This window comes from Xyrauchen texanus, chromosome 49 (genome assembly GCF_025860055.1).
Source record: "Xyrauchen texanus isolate HMW12.3.18 chromosome 49, RBS_HiC_50CHRs, whole genome shotgun sequence".
NCBI classification, from domain to species: Eukaryota; Metazoa; Chordata; class Actinopteri; order Cypriniformes; family Catostomidae; genus Xyrauchen; species Xyrauchen texanus.
The window spans coordinates 12,895,603-12,913,270 of NC_068324.1; the positions used below are offsets into that span (position 1 = coordinate 12,895,603).

General features: G+C 38.2%; 1 protein-coding gene across 1 annotated transcript in view; it reads right to left on the reverse strand.

Annotated features, from left to right (window-relative positions):
- LOC127640377 (membrane-associated guanylate kinase, WW and PDZ domain-containing protein 2-like) overlaps positions 1-9,701 on the reverse strand; it is a 100,854-nt gene extending 91,153 nt beyond the window's left edge. The window contains exon 1 of the mRNA XM_052122895.1: positions 9,364-9,701. Within this exon, the coding sequence (XP_051978855.1) occupies positions 9,364-9,661 (298 nt within the window). The 5' untranslated portion in view covers positions 9,662-9,701. The remainder of the gene's footprint in view (positions 1-9,363) is intronic.
- Positions 9,702-17,668: the final 7,967 nt, after the last annotated feature.

The following is a 17,668-nucleotide window of genomic DNA, read 5'->3' on the forward strand; positions in this document are numbered from 1 at the left end:
TTGAAAACCTACAATCAGCAAAATTACCCAGGGACTCTTTCATGAGCCATGACACCCTTTTGTTTGTTTTTTACTCAATCCACACTTACAACTAGTCATGTTTTCACAATGCATATCTGTGAATGTCAATCAATCTCCTCTCCTTGTTAAGTAAATAAAAGTGAGAATTGCTATTTATGGTTTTGAAGATTTCCTTCTGACTCACTTTGTTTATCCTGTGACTATGATTCACATGACCAAACCATTCGCACCTCAAACTAACAACCCAAAGGCAGCGAAAGTATGTTTATTTGATGGCACATTTAGCAATATATATATGGATTAAGTGCATAAAGTGCACTAAAAAACAATCACCACCACGTAGCCTTATTAATGGTGTTTGCTCAGGCAAGTATCATTATTACTATTGCTCGTACTAAGTCTGAGCCATATGAACATACCACTAATTCATCTTACACCATTTGTGATTTGGAGATTAATAATATCTCAAATCACATGGTTTGTTGAGGATTTACAGTTTTTGCCTGACAGACGCTAAAACTGGTGAAATAAGGATGAGGGACCTGGGCCATATCTAGAGACCAAAATATCATAGAGATTTTAGGTGGGCTTTTCTCTGACTTGGGCAGATAAAACTATAACTAACTACTACTCTAATGTACTATAATAACACACAATGGCAGAATTGCATTATGACATGATAATACATCACTAAGTGGATGATTATGCAGAATTCTGATTATTAGGAAGTACCTCACAACAGCCAATAATGCTTGCACTATAACTTAACTTAAAGGACAAAGCCCTCTTGGAGTCTAGTAGCATCTGCCAAATGTGAGAACTGGATGTACAAGAATAAAGATTTTATCAATATCTGTGGTTCCAAGCTTACAGCGATAAGAGAATGCTCTTGAAGACTTTGATTGGTCAGAATTAAAGTCTTTTTGAAAATGAATGAGCACAAAACTTCCTTTTCACTGATTCTACAAAAGATACTGATGAGTTCAGTGCCTCTTCTAAATCTAGAAATTGAATCTTTGTGCGTCACTTCAAGGTTTCCATACCTAAAATGACGACAATGAGACACTGGGCCTGGAATTTTGAAGTGGTTAAAAAAGAGACATGTATTTAAAAAACAGCACAGGATCTGAAACTAAGGCAACCAAACCCATTTTAGAAATGGCAATGGCATTATTAGTGGTGCTTGCTGAGGCATGAATAACTGTGGCTATTAGTCATTCTAAGGGTTAGGAATTTGGACAAACCCCTAACCCCAAACATTAAACTTCGACATGTAATTCGTCCTGCACCATTGCAGGAAGTCGTCACGTTCTTTCTGAGAGTTCCGGTACCCTAGGTTCAGCCACATTATGCCGACTCACCATTAAGCGCAATCTCCAATTAGACATTTTTGCATCAGCTTTGGCGTGTTAAACTTCCACTGTGTGCGTCAGCAGTGTGGGAGACCCAGGTTCGGATCCCACATTGAACCCAGGAAGTAATTGCATTCACATAAATAGTGACGAGCACGATTCGGATGTTGTTTTTTTTCCTCTAACATTATCTTTTTAGGGGGTACAGTTTATAATACATGCATTCCTTATTACTGTATTAGCCTGTACAGCTGAAAACAACTCTTCACAACTCTGGCACAAATTACACCCGCACAACCTGGAGCTAATACGTGCCCATATGCCAAACAACACTTAAAGATTTGGCCACCAGGGGCAGTGTTTTGCATTTCGGTGAGCACAAACCAATTTTAGCTAAAGAAAAGTCAACCTACTATTTCCGATTTCACTGAGATCAGTCTGACCATTTGTGCTACGAACATGAATGATGATACCTCAAATCATGCAGCTTATAAAAGAAAGGAGCGCTTTTCCTTTTCTATGTAATTCCCTGGCAACCACCAAGAACACCATAGCATCGTAGCCATAAGTTATGCATGGACAAGTACCACTCATATTTTCTTCAGAAACTGTAAAAATCTACTTATATTAAATGTAACCAAAACGTTTTATTGACAAGCATTGCTGGGATGACTGGCCCTTGATACACAAAATCAAGCCCAGATTTTAAATGTGTTGATGTCATGTTGAATAGGTTCCTTTGTCATGCAAAATCATCTGGGACCCCGACCCACCCAACCAGTGCGCCCATCTGCTGAAGGAAGGTCGCTGATCTTGAATTTGCTCAATCACAGTATTAAATTAAACATCTCTATGGTCCACACCTCACTCAGATTTCTGAGAGACCAGAAGAAAAACAGTCTTAGAAAAGGAAAGATAGATCTATCGATCTAAGCAACAGCGTAGATCTTTTAGTTTATAACTAACCTGCTTTCCTCTAGCCTGACTGAGTGCATTTTCTACCTCTGCCCAGTCTAACAAAACCAAAGACAAAACAACAACAGTCTGAATTTCAAGTAAATATGCTCTGGGGATCAATTCTGGATCTCAGTGACAAAGCACATGCTCTGGGGCATTGAAAAAGACATTAAAGCCTACAGCCACATAGTGATTACTGCACATAAAGACCTTTCTTTACCAGTTTCTATCACTCCAGGCTGCTTTTGTTGTTTTACACTGTCGAGCAATTCCACACAAGTAGGCTATACCTCTTTAATTTGTGCATGCTTCTCTAATCCCAAAACAAATACTTTGCTCATCTTCCTATTCTCTGCCATGAAAATATGGAAACTGTGGGTTGCAAAGCAAACAACTAACAAAAACATTTCAAACACACTGCCTTACAGTAATGCAATTTTATATAGTGTTATGCAGTTGGGATTTGCATGCTGCGAAATTAAAGCTGACTCCAGTCTAAGTCTATAGCATTTTAGTAGGTCATGGACTGTTATTTATTTTGCAGACACTGTAATTTATAACCTCAAGCTAATACTGTAGTTAAAACACACAGCAAGAGTCTGCATTCTGATAAACCTCTAGACCAACACAAGGCCTTCAAACCTTTGCTTTTTTATCAAAACTTGATATATTAGACCAGAACTTCTTTCTAGCAGAGGCCAGATTATCCAGATGAAAACTTGGCAGGGGCCAACATTTTTCAGTATTCCGCTTAGCTATCACTTTCATTAAATTCATGTTTCTTAACAAACCTTTAATACTGTGCATTTATTAGTATTATCATAGTCACACGGTATTCTGTATATTGACTTATATATATATTGATCAGTCTGAAAAACAAACGACTTCTACTCATGCATTTAAAAAAAGCTAATTCTTAAATGTCTTTTACATTTATGCATTTGGCAGACGTTTTTATCCAAAGCGACTTACAGTGCACTTATTACAGAGACATTCCCCCTGGAGCAACCTGGAGTTAAGTGCCTTGCTCAAGGACACAATGGTGTTGGCTGTGGGGATCGAACCAACAACCTTCTGCTTACCAGTTCAATGCTTTAGCCCACTTTTTTGGGAGCCCTACAGACCTTGAAATGATGAGACACGCCACTTTGACACTTCAAGAATAGTGAATAAAAGCTTTTCAGCACATTTTCTATGAACATTTGGTTTTCAACATCCATTTCTCTTTTGTTGTCAAAGATGTTCTTTCGCACTAACAACATTTCTGTAACAACTGCGGTGATCATTTTCTTTTTCATCTGTAGATTTGACTGCACTCCACACACAACTAAGCAATTTGATTGAAAAAGATGTGATCCGGGGGCCTGGGTAGCTCAGCAAGTAAGGACACTGACTACCAACCCTTGAGTCATGAGGTCGAATCCAGAGCATGCTGAGTGACTCCTGCCAGGTCTCCTAAGTAACCAAATTGGCCCAGTTGCTAGGGAGGGTAGAGTCACATGGGGTAACCTCCTCGTGGTTGCTATAATGTGGTTCTCGCTCTCGGTGGGGCGAACTGTAAGTTGTGCGTGGATGCCACGGTGAATAGCGTTAAGCCTCCACACACACTAGGTCTCCGCGGTAACGTGCTCAACAAGCCACGTGATAAGATGAGCAGATTGGCGGTCTCTGACACGGAGGCAACTGACATTCGTCCTCCACCACCCAGACTGAGGCGAGTCACTAAGCCACCATGAGGACTTAGAGCGCATTTGGGAATTGGGCATTCCAAATTGGGGAGAAAATATAAATAATATAAAAAATAAAAAGATGTGATCAAAAGCTCACCTAAACTGTGCGATCCATGTTTGGTAAAGAAATGTGACTGAACTATCACCAGAAAAGCTTGAACACACTCTTTTCTTTCTGGGCAACTGATGACGGCTGAATGCGCCATTGACTTTTACATTTAAGCAATTGGCGCCTTACAGTGCACTATTACAGGGGCAATCCCGGAGCAACCTGGAGTTGTGCCTTGCTCAAGGACACAATGGTGGTGGCTGTTGAGCGTTGTTAAACTCACCGCTGATTGTTGAGGCCCGCGCAAATGAACGGTGAGTTTTGCACAGAGAGCGCTCTGGTATTTCAGAAGGCGAGGCAGTTTTGTAAAAGATCTGTTGGAGGGCCAGACAAAGATAATTGGCGGGACGGTTTTGGCCCGCGAGCTGCCAGTTCACTAGCCCTGTATTAGACTATATCATAGTTTATAATATACCAGCATGCATTATATCATAATATACAGTATAATAATTATCATTATATAAGATTTTGGTCATACCACAAACGGTACAACACAGTCTAATTACCTCATTGCAGGATCTTGCTTTGTGGCCCCTAAGCTTTCTAAAATCGAGTACCCCTGCTCTAGACTAAGAATACGTCTAATAAGAGAACACATTTTTCTGATATTCTATTAAATGCCCTTCACACTGATGCAAATGTTACAAAACTAGGTAGACCAAAGCGATGAGGGACATAAGTTGGATGCAAAGAAACATCAGCAGGTTTTGGTAATGATCGAGAAATCAAATTATGCCTGTATTCAACTGGATTAATGCAAAACTGAGCGATAAGACTGCAGTACATGTGCATGGCTATAATGTGTGTATGTATGTATGTGTGCATCAAGAAAAAGGATATAATAGAAGAAAGGAGAGTGAGAGAATAAGCTACTCTTTTTAAAAGTCTAGCCAGCAAATTAAGATAAAGGGATAGTTCACCCCAAAAAATTAAATTTTAATTCACTCACCCTCATGTTGTTCCAAACCTGTAAGACTTTCTTTCTTCTGTGGAAAAGGAGATATTTTTTGTCATACAATAAAAGGGAATGGTGACTGAGGTGGCCATTCCGAACATTTCCTTTTGTATTCTTCGGAAAAAAGAAAGTCATATGGGATTGGAACCACAGGAGAGTGAAAAAATAAGGACAGAATTTTCATTTTCATGTGATCTATCCCTTTATGGCTTCATGATGTACTTCACACACTCCAGTGCCCGTGTTTGTCGTGTTCACATTCAAGGCAGCTGTCCTTGACATCTTGCCTGCTTGCAGTCGTGAATTAATAATGGATCAAAAAAGTTCCTGCACCCTGATTGGCTGAGGTATACTCACTTCAAAGTGGCAATCACAACATCATCCTAAAGTCTGATGTCCACCTTGCTGTCCAGTTTATTGCAATCAGTCACTCTTGAAAGCATGTTAAAACAATCATAATCCCAAATAGCAGCCTAGAGGGGTGTCACACCGATCTGCTTTACAAATCAGGTGAAGCTTGCGCTCCACTTGCTTCATGAGTGGAAGACTGCAGAACACAATGCTCTGCTCTGCTAGTAGGTTTATGATGCATTTTACAATTTTATAATTAACTACTGTATATGCAGAGCTGAAAGGTGTATATATGCCATATCTTTTTAGGTTTGGATAAAATTGATACAATTTTGAAAAATGACATTGCATAACATGTGAAATCTAAAAAGCCTACACAGGTACAAACACAGCTCTCTTCGAGAATTGGTTCCAAATTTGTAACCAGCCAAGAGCCAGTCTGCATCTAAAAATGATGTAGTGTTTTTACGACCAGGACATAAATGGCAGATATAGCTTAGCTTAACCTATATCCAAAAATTTATTTTGTAGGGATAGTTCACCCAACAATGAAAATAACTTATCCATCTTCCATTCCAAACCTGCATAACTTTCTTTTTTCATGGAACACCATGAAAGGGGAAGTTTAGCAAAATGTCAAAGCTGCTCTTTCCTATTCAATGAAAGTGGATGTGACCAGGGACTGTCCAGCTCCAGGAAAGGACACAAAAGCACCATAGAAGCATCATAAATGTAGCCAATATGACATGTGCACTATATGGTAGGGCGATAGGATGATGTAATTGGATATTGACGATATCTGCCAAATATCCCAATGCCGTTTGCGACACTCATTGACAGACAATGATCGATGATGATATTGGTAAATGACAAAACCTATATTCTTGAAGTGGTGTGAAATTATTACCCGCCAAATGCGGGTATTTCATACGCAGTGGTGGCTTTGCTCATCTACCGCCATTGTGACAAATAACCTGTATGAAATCTCAGAGTGACACATGACAATAAATGCTGTTAGACACAAAGAAACACACTTTATTATATTTCGACTTAATATTTTTAAGAACGGACGACAACAAGCCATCGATGCGCATGTCTGATTCGCTTTTTGTTCAAAAGCGTGCAGCGCAAGCATGTCTCGTGGCTAATGTAAAGAGTTCTCACTCTTTCTCTTCTGTTTCAGTCATTTGAAAACAGTTTGTTAGAATAGTGTAATCTACAAGAATGCTGCAAATTACAACAGATCATCTCAGGACGTGCTCTGAGTTTAATTTATATATATATATATATATATATATATATATGTGTGTGTGTGTTAAATGTTTGGATTTAGGGAAGTCGATATTTAAGATTTTTTGACCACTTTGTTATTTTAATTGCTTTTTCAATTCATTTGAAGTGCAATTTCAATTTAGAACTATCTTTGGTTTAAGTTTTTAGTGATTCAATAAATGAATTTAATGTTTAAAGTTAAATCAAAAGCAAGAATATTCACCAATCCCTTTGCCATCCGATCATCCGATGTAATCGGATATCGAAATTTAAGTAATTATTTATTGAAAATCTTTTTTGAGAGCTGTGGTCACAATTACCATTCATCATATGGAAAAGAGCAGCTTGGACATTCTGCTCTAAATAATTCCTTTTGTGTTCCAAAGAAAAAAGATGCAGGTTTCAAAATATATTAGGGTGAGCAAATTATTTTTAAAAAATTATTTTGGAGTGATCTATCTATTTAAAAGTTCTGAAAATCCATGTTAATCACTTTGAACTCATGTGTGTTTGCCAAAATAATTATAAATATAGTATTTTTGTCCATATAACTTGTTTTTGTAAGCTTTTGGGAATCTTAACTTCTTTGCAAAAAATCTGCCATTTTAGCATACCGAGATACAAAAGTAAGTACCAAGTAAATATTTTCAAACGCCTACAGACAGATGAAGACTATGGAATGCAGGTTCTGCGACATATCAAGAGGCAGGTGGGGACAGTTTTCCTTGTGCTTTTCACAGGAATTGTTTGATTGTCAAAGATTAAACGGTTTACCGTGCAGATGGCATTCTACTCAATGTCAATGAAAAGTTTCCATGAAATGTGCAGTAAAGTTGTAGTCCTCTCTACTGATGTTATGAGAATTTGTATGAAATGAGAGGAGATGATTAAATATTTTAAATACACAGATAAAAGGAAATTACTATTTAAGAATTAGTAAAGGAAAGCGGAAATATGGGACCTATCGCACATCTCTAAGGATAATACCAACCATAATGACAGAATAATGACTGTCACGGATAAATTACACTTCAAAGCAAAATACGTTAAGCCCCCGAGGCTGCAGAAATCTGCTCAGTGTCATGTTTGCTTGAATCAGTTTGCAAATCCATTTGCGAACTGAACACATTATATAAATAATTATTGCTCTTTACAACTGAAACATAATGAATTATATTTCTTATATTTAAAAACTGACCACATATCAAGTGAGTCTAGTTAAAAACAGAAGGTTGCAACACTAGATCGCTCAAAGTTCCAACATAGAAGAAGTGTAGTGACGCAGGGTTACGAGGTCACCAAACCAAATATCTGCTTGACTGCTGACCCAGAAGATTAAATAAGAACATGAAAGGCAACTTCTAAAATAAGACAGCAATAGGCATGCTTTATTCCACATAAAACATGGTGGCACAAGTAAATGTGATGTAATGAAGGCAGTCCTAGTTGACTAATTGGCTTGACATTTACATAACTGTCAGAATTGGGTCATTATGGCAAGTTGGGTATCAAAGACCCTGTAACCACCAATCGACAAAAGTGAGCCTTGGACAAGCACCAAAACATACCCAGTAAAGATCATGTCCATTTCAGTACATCAAAGCCAAATATCTTTGTCCTCCAGAGTTTAGGATTTCAACCATTTAAATGAATTCATTAGGCTATCTTAATTGTATTAAGCCTTAACTGCATTTCAAAAACCCTTTGGGTCAAGTTACCCAAATTCTGATCTTCATACAGCAAGTCAATATTTACACTGAGCTGGATTCCCCCTTACTTACATCAAGATATGTTTGCTTTCACTTGGGAGCTGGAGATGTTTTCTTCAGCCTAGGGGCTGAAGTCTGATTCAATCAAAAGTGAAAAACACTGCAAATGCACAACAAGCAAGCTTAAAAAACTCAGCATGGTACACCTAAAGACAGTTACACGCCCTCACATCACTGTGGAACTCCACACATCTGTGTGGAGAAACGTTACGCGTGGCGATAAGATCACTCCTCCAATTCACGCGAGCACGTCCCATCACTGAAATGCCATGTCTCTTTAAGAGCCGCCGTGAAATTGACAAGATCAATGAAATTGCCAACAAATATCATATAAAATCCCCCCCTCACAACGAACAAATGTGTCCATTTGTCTTAATCCAATTGTTTTTATGTAAACATGCGCTAGACGGACGTCTTGAACGTTGCGTAGCGTTAAACGCCGTGTCATAAAAAGGACGTAAACATTTAAAAACGCGTCTTGATACACCTGCGTTGCGCAAGACGCGTTCAGTCTGAACAACCAATTGCAATCCAAACAAGGTTCAAATTACATTAACATGTTTATGTGACAAAACGCTACATTGTAACTTCGGTTGCCAATGGCGACAATGGAATCTTCGCGGCTACAATGTTTCAATCAGTAATCACGGACAACGTGAGTGCCTCACAGGTTTGCTTATATGGGAACAATAGTGTGTACTAATGCAAGATCAGAATGCACATTTGTGTGTTAATAGCATTCAGTGCGCTTTGGCTGATGGAATAATGTGCAGACAGTGGATAGAGCATGCATGCAGACGGCGGCGCGCTGATGTTTACGATGGGGCGCTGTATCCATCCTCCTCACCTTGCTTAACGCACTTCAGCCGGAAAGGGTCTTTGCAGTGCTTTATCACGGCCAGCACATCCCTGATGGTGAGCCCTGCCACCGGCGTATCGTTGACCTCCAAGAGCAGCTCGTCCTGGGACAGCTTGCCGCTCTGTACGTCCACCTTGCCCTGCTTCACCTCCCCGAAATATGGGAAATTGCCATTCTCTGCGCCCCCTTTTAACTCGAACCCAAGCTCGCCCTCCTTATTCCTGGTGAGCACAGCTTCGTGGACTTTGTTAGTCCAGTGGTTCTTCTTCTTCAGACTCTTTGACATCGCTGACAAATGACTCGCCTCCTACCAATGTGAGTCTGCTGGACGGCACCGCATCCCTGCCCCGGTGTGGCTGATAGCGTCTCACCGCCAGTGCCGAGGCGTGCTCAGTTCCTCCGTGGCTGGCCGCTGCTCGTAGTGTCCATGTTGCATGCAGGGGAGTTGCAGCCGGAGTACGCAACTGTATGGTGGAGTACACTCGCTCACAAACTGACTGGCGAGTGACCCGGATGTGATGTCTAGAGGAGGAGGTATGAGCTCCACACTCCACAGCAAAAGTAGCCAAGCCTAGTATGCATTCCTCAGAGCGGGATTCCAATGAGTGTTTGACAAAAAGGAAAATTGTGGAATAAAATATGCCCCAGAAAGCATGTTTATGTGTAATATAACATATATTTCTCTAAGGGATAACTTAGCAGCGTTTTTCAGTCAAATGTTGGCTTCTAGCAGACTATGTGACATTCCTGACAATAGAGAATATGATGCTGTGACTAAAAAACCTGGTGAGCAGACTACCTAGAAAGCATTTTGGTAATTTAACGTGCCAAAATGCTGTCTATGTAGGCAACTCACCAGGTTTTGAGCCACAGCCAATAATAAAAAAAAAAATGTTATGGTGGGGGTCAGTGTTAGGCCTACTTCCTGTGAGAAAGTCCGTTTAATGTGAAAAACATTTTAATTCTTAGACAAAAGAAAGTTCAAGTGAGCATTACTTAGACAATGATGTCCTTATATGTCAAGTAAGTCTCAGATAAAAAGGAAAGTGTAAAATTAATATGTCCCAAACAGCATGTTTAGATGTAATATCTACATATTTCTTTTAGGGATCATTTAACAGCGTTTTCTACTCAAATTTAGGCTTCTTGCAGACTATCTGTCCTCACTGACTGCAGAGAATATGACTCATAACCTGGTGAGCTGACTACATAAAGAGCATTTTTGGGGAATTGAATGTTAGGTTTTGAGGCACAGCCAAGGATACAGATGTATTTTTGTCTGAGGATGTAATACAATAAAAATCTGCACAAGGTAAAGGAAAAAAAACTATTTATTATGTCAGTTCAAGTAAGTCTAACCCAAAAAGAAGGAAATTGTGTAAAATAAAAGATGTCCCAAACAGCATGTTTTTCTTTAATATCTAAATCTCTCTTAGGGATCATTTAGCAGCATTGTTCAGTAGAATTTAGGCTTCTAGCAGACTATGCAACCTCACTGACCATAGATAATATGAGGCTGTGACTCAAAACCTAGTGCGCTGACTACCTAGAATGCATTTTTGGGAATCAAACACGTCAAAAACACTGTCTATCTACTGTCTAGCTCACTAGGTTTTGACAAACAGCAAATTACAAAAAGTATTTAGATTTTTTTTCAGTATATGTTATATAGTGTATAACAGACTTTAAAGTCTGGACCTCCAAGGCTTATGGACACATTTATCCTCCTATGTAATATATGTTCTGTTCAAATGATGCTTGATTAAAAAATATATATATATTTTTTCCTTTTGATATTATTAAGTATTACTTAAATCATTACAAGCCTGATGTAAGGAAAACAATATTTTAGTATGAAAGAAAAATGTTAACTAGCACAATCCCAACCCAGTAAAGTGGTCTACTTATGACTACAGTCAGACTATTATAACTAGTCATTGTCTAATACATATAATAAATCATTATAACTAGCACTACTGAGGTGTTAATGACATTTTCTTTCAAAAGGTTCCAGATGCTGACAACATAAAATCTTATATACTTCAGATGTCTAGCATTTAAATACAATGGTAAACTGTAACTACTAATAGTAATCTCAGATTATAATTAAAAGTTCACTTAATTTAATATTAACTTTTTACTATTCTAACTAGTTTTAATTAAGTTACTGTTACTCTCTTAATTTAAGTGGCCCTAAATAAACATTACTTCAAATGTCACATTTTGGAATCATAACTCAAATATATTTGTTCTTTAAATTTTGGCTTTGAGTACTACTAACTCAAAATTACCAAGTAAAAATTGTGGCTGTGTGGAATACCCATAAACCCTTGTGCTTGATTATATTATGTTTGTTTGGTCAGCACAAGGGAACTTATGTAGTAAAATAATCGTTTTTTTTATTTAAAGATGTATTTAGTTTGAATTCTTATGACTATTGGTTTTGTGACTCAAAACTTGGTGAGCTGCCTGTCTAGACAGCATTTTTGGGAATTGAAATGCCAAAAACGTTGTCTATGTAGGCAGCTCACTAGGTTTTGAGACTCATCCTATGATAACTTCTTTTGGAATATAACAGTATTACATCCTCTGACAAAAAAAAAAAAAAACAGAGAGCGTAAAACATTTTGTTGTCATTACTTTTTAATAACAGTTAGCTTTGTCAGGACATTGCAAGGATGTTTCAATCAATATTAAAGAGGCTAAAGATACTTGTTTGAACACATTTGGTAGAACTGTTAAAATGCTCCGGGGACAGTCTTCCTGGGTCTCAATTGGATTTATGTAATAAACCGATTTAGTCATTTGGAATGAATGAATTTATTCTAAATCTGCAATCCCACAAAACGAATCACTGGGGTTAGCATGCTGCATGATGAACAATCCTGGTTATTTTTATACCCACTTTGGACAAATTGTGTCCTTGCTATAAAACATCTTGTTACATTGTTGGCAAATATGGCATAACATATGAAAAAAAAACGATTGATCATTGTTACATCATTTAGATTATGTGCAGATTAAAGATTAAATATTGACCATCATAGTGGATAATGTTTTAATCTCAGTATAGTCTGGACTAGGATTATGAAAACAACTCTGTCATTGGCCATTTCACCAGAGGTTTATTTAGACTCACTATTGATAACTATGGAATACAAGTCAATAATAAAGTCATAAAAAATTAAGTCATAATAAAAGTAATCCATATAACTCCAGTGGTTAAATCCATGTAATCCAAAGTAATATAATAGGTGTGTGTGAGAAATATATAAATATTTAATTCCTTTTTTACCGTCAATAATTTTTGGTGATTCACATTCTTTGTGGATATCGCCACCTACTGGGCAGGGAGGAGAATTTATATTAAAATATCAAATCAAATATAGTTAAATATTGATGTTTCTCACCCACACCTATCATATAACTTCTGAAGATATGGATTTAGACATTTCTGTCTATTCATGTGCCTTGACATGTGCGGTATGCTCTCATGCAATGTACAAAAATAGAATGACAACCATTTCTTATCAACACATCTGGGCTGGATAAAAGCTGCTAAAATAGTCGGTCTCATCTATAAGACACATCTCACAGCCCTTTTAAGTGATCAGTCACTTGCACCACTAGAGCAATACAAATTAATAATCTTTTATGTGGTTGATCAAACAGACAGGGCTATTACATAGCTACATTTGATGCTTTCTGATCGTGATATTGGAGGTCCAGGGCAGTTACATATGGATTCTTTTGATCAGGTCTTCCACCTCTTTCCACTTACCTTCACGTTTGTAGTCACATTATAGCCGTCTGTTTGATCTCCCCGTGAGGCCTCAGAGATTAGTCAAATCACTTAAATTCAAATCCCAATCTTAGCCTAAAAAACATCCAGGGCCTCATGGGCTCAGTATGAATGATCTAATGGTGTGACTCAGTGTGAAAAATGAGTTGTGGTTCAGGATACTGTTATTGTGCATTACTGGAAGGTTTTACACTTAACTGTAGGGCGTGTCAAAAATGTGATTCCAGATGAGGAATTAGGGCAAACAATCACAATTGTACATTTACTTAATTTCAAGTCCAAACATGAATCCTATTAGGAACTGGTTCTGATATTAAAAACAGTATAAGGGACATTCTACCAGAAACGTACAATTCCACTTCTAAAAATCTTAGAGAAAAAATGTAAAATTCTTGAAATCTGAACATTGAGTCATATGGAAGACATGTTAAACTATGAGAAACACATATCATGCCATCTCAGCATGTTTTTATGCTTGAATAAATTACATTGTTATACGCATTTCACACCTAAATTCTCAGGCCCTGTCACAGACAAATTCATATATGTTAGATTGGTTTCCTAATTCTTTTTTTTTTTTTTTTTACACAAATATTATTTTCTTATTGATCACATGTCCCTGGTTGTATCTAACATGGTTTTGTAATTTCTATTAGAAATATAAGCAACATTTTGGTCAAATGTAGTTGATGGAAAGCACAGAATAACTGCAAGGCACTCATATAGTTGTTAAAAAACTAACTTTACATAGGAGATTTTACAAACCCGTAATGGTGGATACATACCCCCAACATTCATCTACACAGTTAGAAAGATTTATTCATCAATATTTTCTCAAATAATACATTTTTATATCATAATATTTTGTGTGACAGGACTGACCGTGGCATGACAGGGCTGACGGTGTTGTGACAGGGCTGACTTGCAGGAAAATATATTGTTTTCTTTAAGTAAACATTCTTAGTTTAATTTCTTATTAGGATTTTAATGTTAATGTAATATTAGACTAATACGTTAAAGTTCAGCCAATTACATATAATAAGGACCTAATTCATTAGAATATGACTGACAACTGTTTGAGACCAAACATCTTTTTTATTCAATATTAATTTATTGAATGATGTTTCAATATAAAACATATTTTATTCAACAATTTATTAACAATTCTTTAGAAATGCATTTAACAACAACATGGCCAGATACAATAACAATAATGGCACAAACACAGACAGGAGTAAAAACAAAAACTTGCGCTAGACGCGTGCATTTGTAATAACCAGAACAAACATACATTTCAACATAATTATTTTGTAATCCTTATACTTCACAAGCTTTGCCCAAATGTCCTTTTGGATCTCATGGTGACGTGTGGTTACATGCTGAGGAGGTGGAATGAAACAAATGACATCCTCGAAAACATACCAGATCATGTCTTCTCTGGTGGGCCAGAAACATCTGTTCTCTCCCACACAGTGCATGCATCTCACTTGCACCTGAACCTCTTCAATGCAGGTGATAATGCCTGGGTAGAGGTCTCCGTCATATTGTATGACACACCACTTTTGAATGACTTCTGGACCCCATTCGATCTCTTCTGATATTGGTGTGCTTGGTGAGTTGAAGCTGAATGCCCTAGAATCTTGTGTACAGTGCACATGCAGCTTACATCCCAATACAACATCTGCCCAGGAGAGGTAGTGACAACCTGTTGTATTCTCATTGTTGATGGGACTTGTGGGATGCTGTCTGGCATGCCCTTCATTGCCTTGTCAATGGATGCTTCACTTATGTAGAACAGTTTAAGAGTGATGCCTGTGTGCAACAAGGCCTCAAACAGATCCATTGCATTGTGAATGTCGCGGCCGTGACTCACCAACCGATCCGCACTCCTCTTCAGAACACCTTCAATCCCATCAGGCCCCCTTTCCCATGGCTGGTCTCAAAGAAATTCCACGTTCCAGCTTGGAATCCCTTTTTGTAGAGGAGGGAGTTGAAGAGGTAGAAGTTCCCCTTCTGGCGGTACTGCGTACAAGGTCCATCGCTGAGGAAATGGACTACTGTGACAGCAGGGAAGAAATTCTTGACATAGGACAGAATGGGGCTTAGATGTTCCCATATAGCTGGAGGCCCCTTTAGTCGTGATGGCAAGATGGTGCTGAAGCACACTGGCTCAGCATCTGGTCCTACATATAAAACTCCAGTGTGCAGTGTTGCTTGCTCATGGGATGCACCAAAGTGCACTGCCTGGATCTCAGATGCATATTTACATATGTAATTCTCAGAGAAGTCCACATGCATGATACATTTGTTCTCAGTCAGGTTCCTCTTCATTTCCCTGCAGTATCTGTACTGTTGTCTAATGTTGAATGCATGGCGTTTGAATTTCAAGAGCATGCCGTTGAAGTGCTCAATGAGATCATCTAGCATGATCTCAACCTTCTTTTTCACTGTCTTCTTGAAAGTTGTTTCAATGTTGTCCTTCGTTTGTCCTTTTGTGTCCCACTGTGTGTATTCCACACGGGTGGAGCCTTCATACTCCCAGAGCAATGGTAAGTCCTTGTCTTTGCAGTTCCCACAGTCATTATACATGCAGTCTTTGTTGTTTTGATCACAACAGATCTCTGACATCAATGTTTCCAGTTCAGGGGTGCTGAGCAACTTCATGCTGTAAAGCTTTTGAGCTACAAAGCCCAAGTTCTCATGTAATTTGCGCAAGCACGTTTCCATATCAGAAAGCATTGGGTGTACTAACCCAGTAGGGCTGAAGTCTGCAAAAAAGAGAATAGGAAACTGATTTCCTTGGATTCTCTGCCAAGTATTTCTTGTGCAGGTTCTTCAGGGTGTCCACAAGGAATCTCTTTTGCATCCTGATCTTGGCTTATGTTAGGTCTGCTTTTTCCCCATTGTCACACGCTTACATCGTCTCTGGTGTAAAAGGCTCTTACATTGTTTTTGAATTCCTCTTCCATGCGGACACATTTCTTTCTTGAAAAGGAGTATGGATTCCCTCCTACTGACTTCCATCGCCTTATTTTCTAACCTTGAAGGCCCTGGCTCTGGCTCTGGCCCTGACTGTGGCCATTGAACCTGGCCCTGGCTGCGGAACTGTGGCCTTTCTCTTAAGCCTAGATCATCGCTGTTGGTCTTTACACAATTTGCGACAATGTCTTTGGTCTCGTTCATTCAACTCATGAATACTTTTCCTCCTTTTATTGTTCTGCCTCCATCTCTCCCTTTCTTTCTGAAGATGTTTCTCCTTTCTCTCAGGGTCTGCATTTCATCGTGCCCAACATTGCCTTTGTCTCTCAGCTGCACTAACTGGAGCCATCTAACTCTCTGTGAATTTACATAATTATATTGAAATATCATCAATGGACAACGTGCAACCTCAAAAGCAGTGCTACCTAGGCCTATGTAAAAGAGGGACCACATTCAAAACATTTGTCTATTAGCATAAAAACTTCAAATTTAAAGTGCATTGCCTATTTATTCAAATAATGTTTTACTATGGCATGCGTTAAATACATATTATATGCAATAAAGCTAATAAATAGTAACTATGCCATTCATTTGTCAGGTCCTGTCACACAGGATTGTCAATAAGCGGCATTCACTAAAGTACAGGGGTTTCAGTACAGCGACGCACAAGGGGCGTGGCCATGACATAAAACAAATGCGCATTATAGTGCCTTCTTTCCGCGGGCTTTTCATAACAGCGACAGCAAACTGATGGAACAGCCATGGAGAATCTAAGACAAAATAGGGAAATCGGTAAATGTTTTTGTTGATGCAAATGTTAAATTAGGAGAACGCCTACACTACCACGTCACATTTTTACGCTGTACTGAAACCCCTGGAAATAAGTGACTGCCGAATTGTTTGATTTTAAGCTAGTTTTTGCAGTTTATTTTTTAGGAGGACGGGCTAACTGGTCAGGCCCTGTCATGCTAATATATCTCAGAAAAGAATGAAATATTGACGGCAGTCACTTATTTCCAGGGGTTTCAGTACAGCGTAAAAATGTGACGTGGTAGTAAACTAGCTTAAAATCAAACAATTCATTGACAGAACTCACCCTCAATCAATGTAAGCAACACCTTGGTCAAATGATGTCACTTCCTCTGAGTAAAGGCCTATTGGACACTTTTTATGTATTGTTTTATGTAAACATGACAGGACAGGACAAAAACATGGGGACAGTTATAAAATACTATTTATTTATAGAATATATGTAAAATTTCATGTTTTTAATCAATTGATGTGAATGATAACGGCTTCATTTTTTGATTGTGTTATTTTTTTATATAACAGTTTTTATCATAACAAAACAATGAAATATGTAGCTCAAATTTGGCTGAGGACAGTCCATATTTCAGGATTTGTATTTTTTAAAAATGATTTTTAATGAAGACAAAAACATCTGAGAACCTAATGAATGACAAATTCCTTTACAAAACAACTCACATAAATCAACCATCTATTCATGCACGT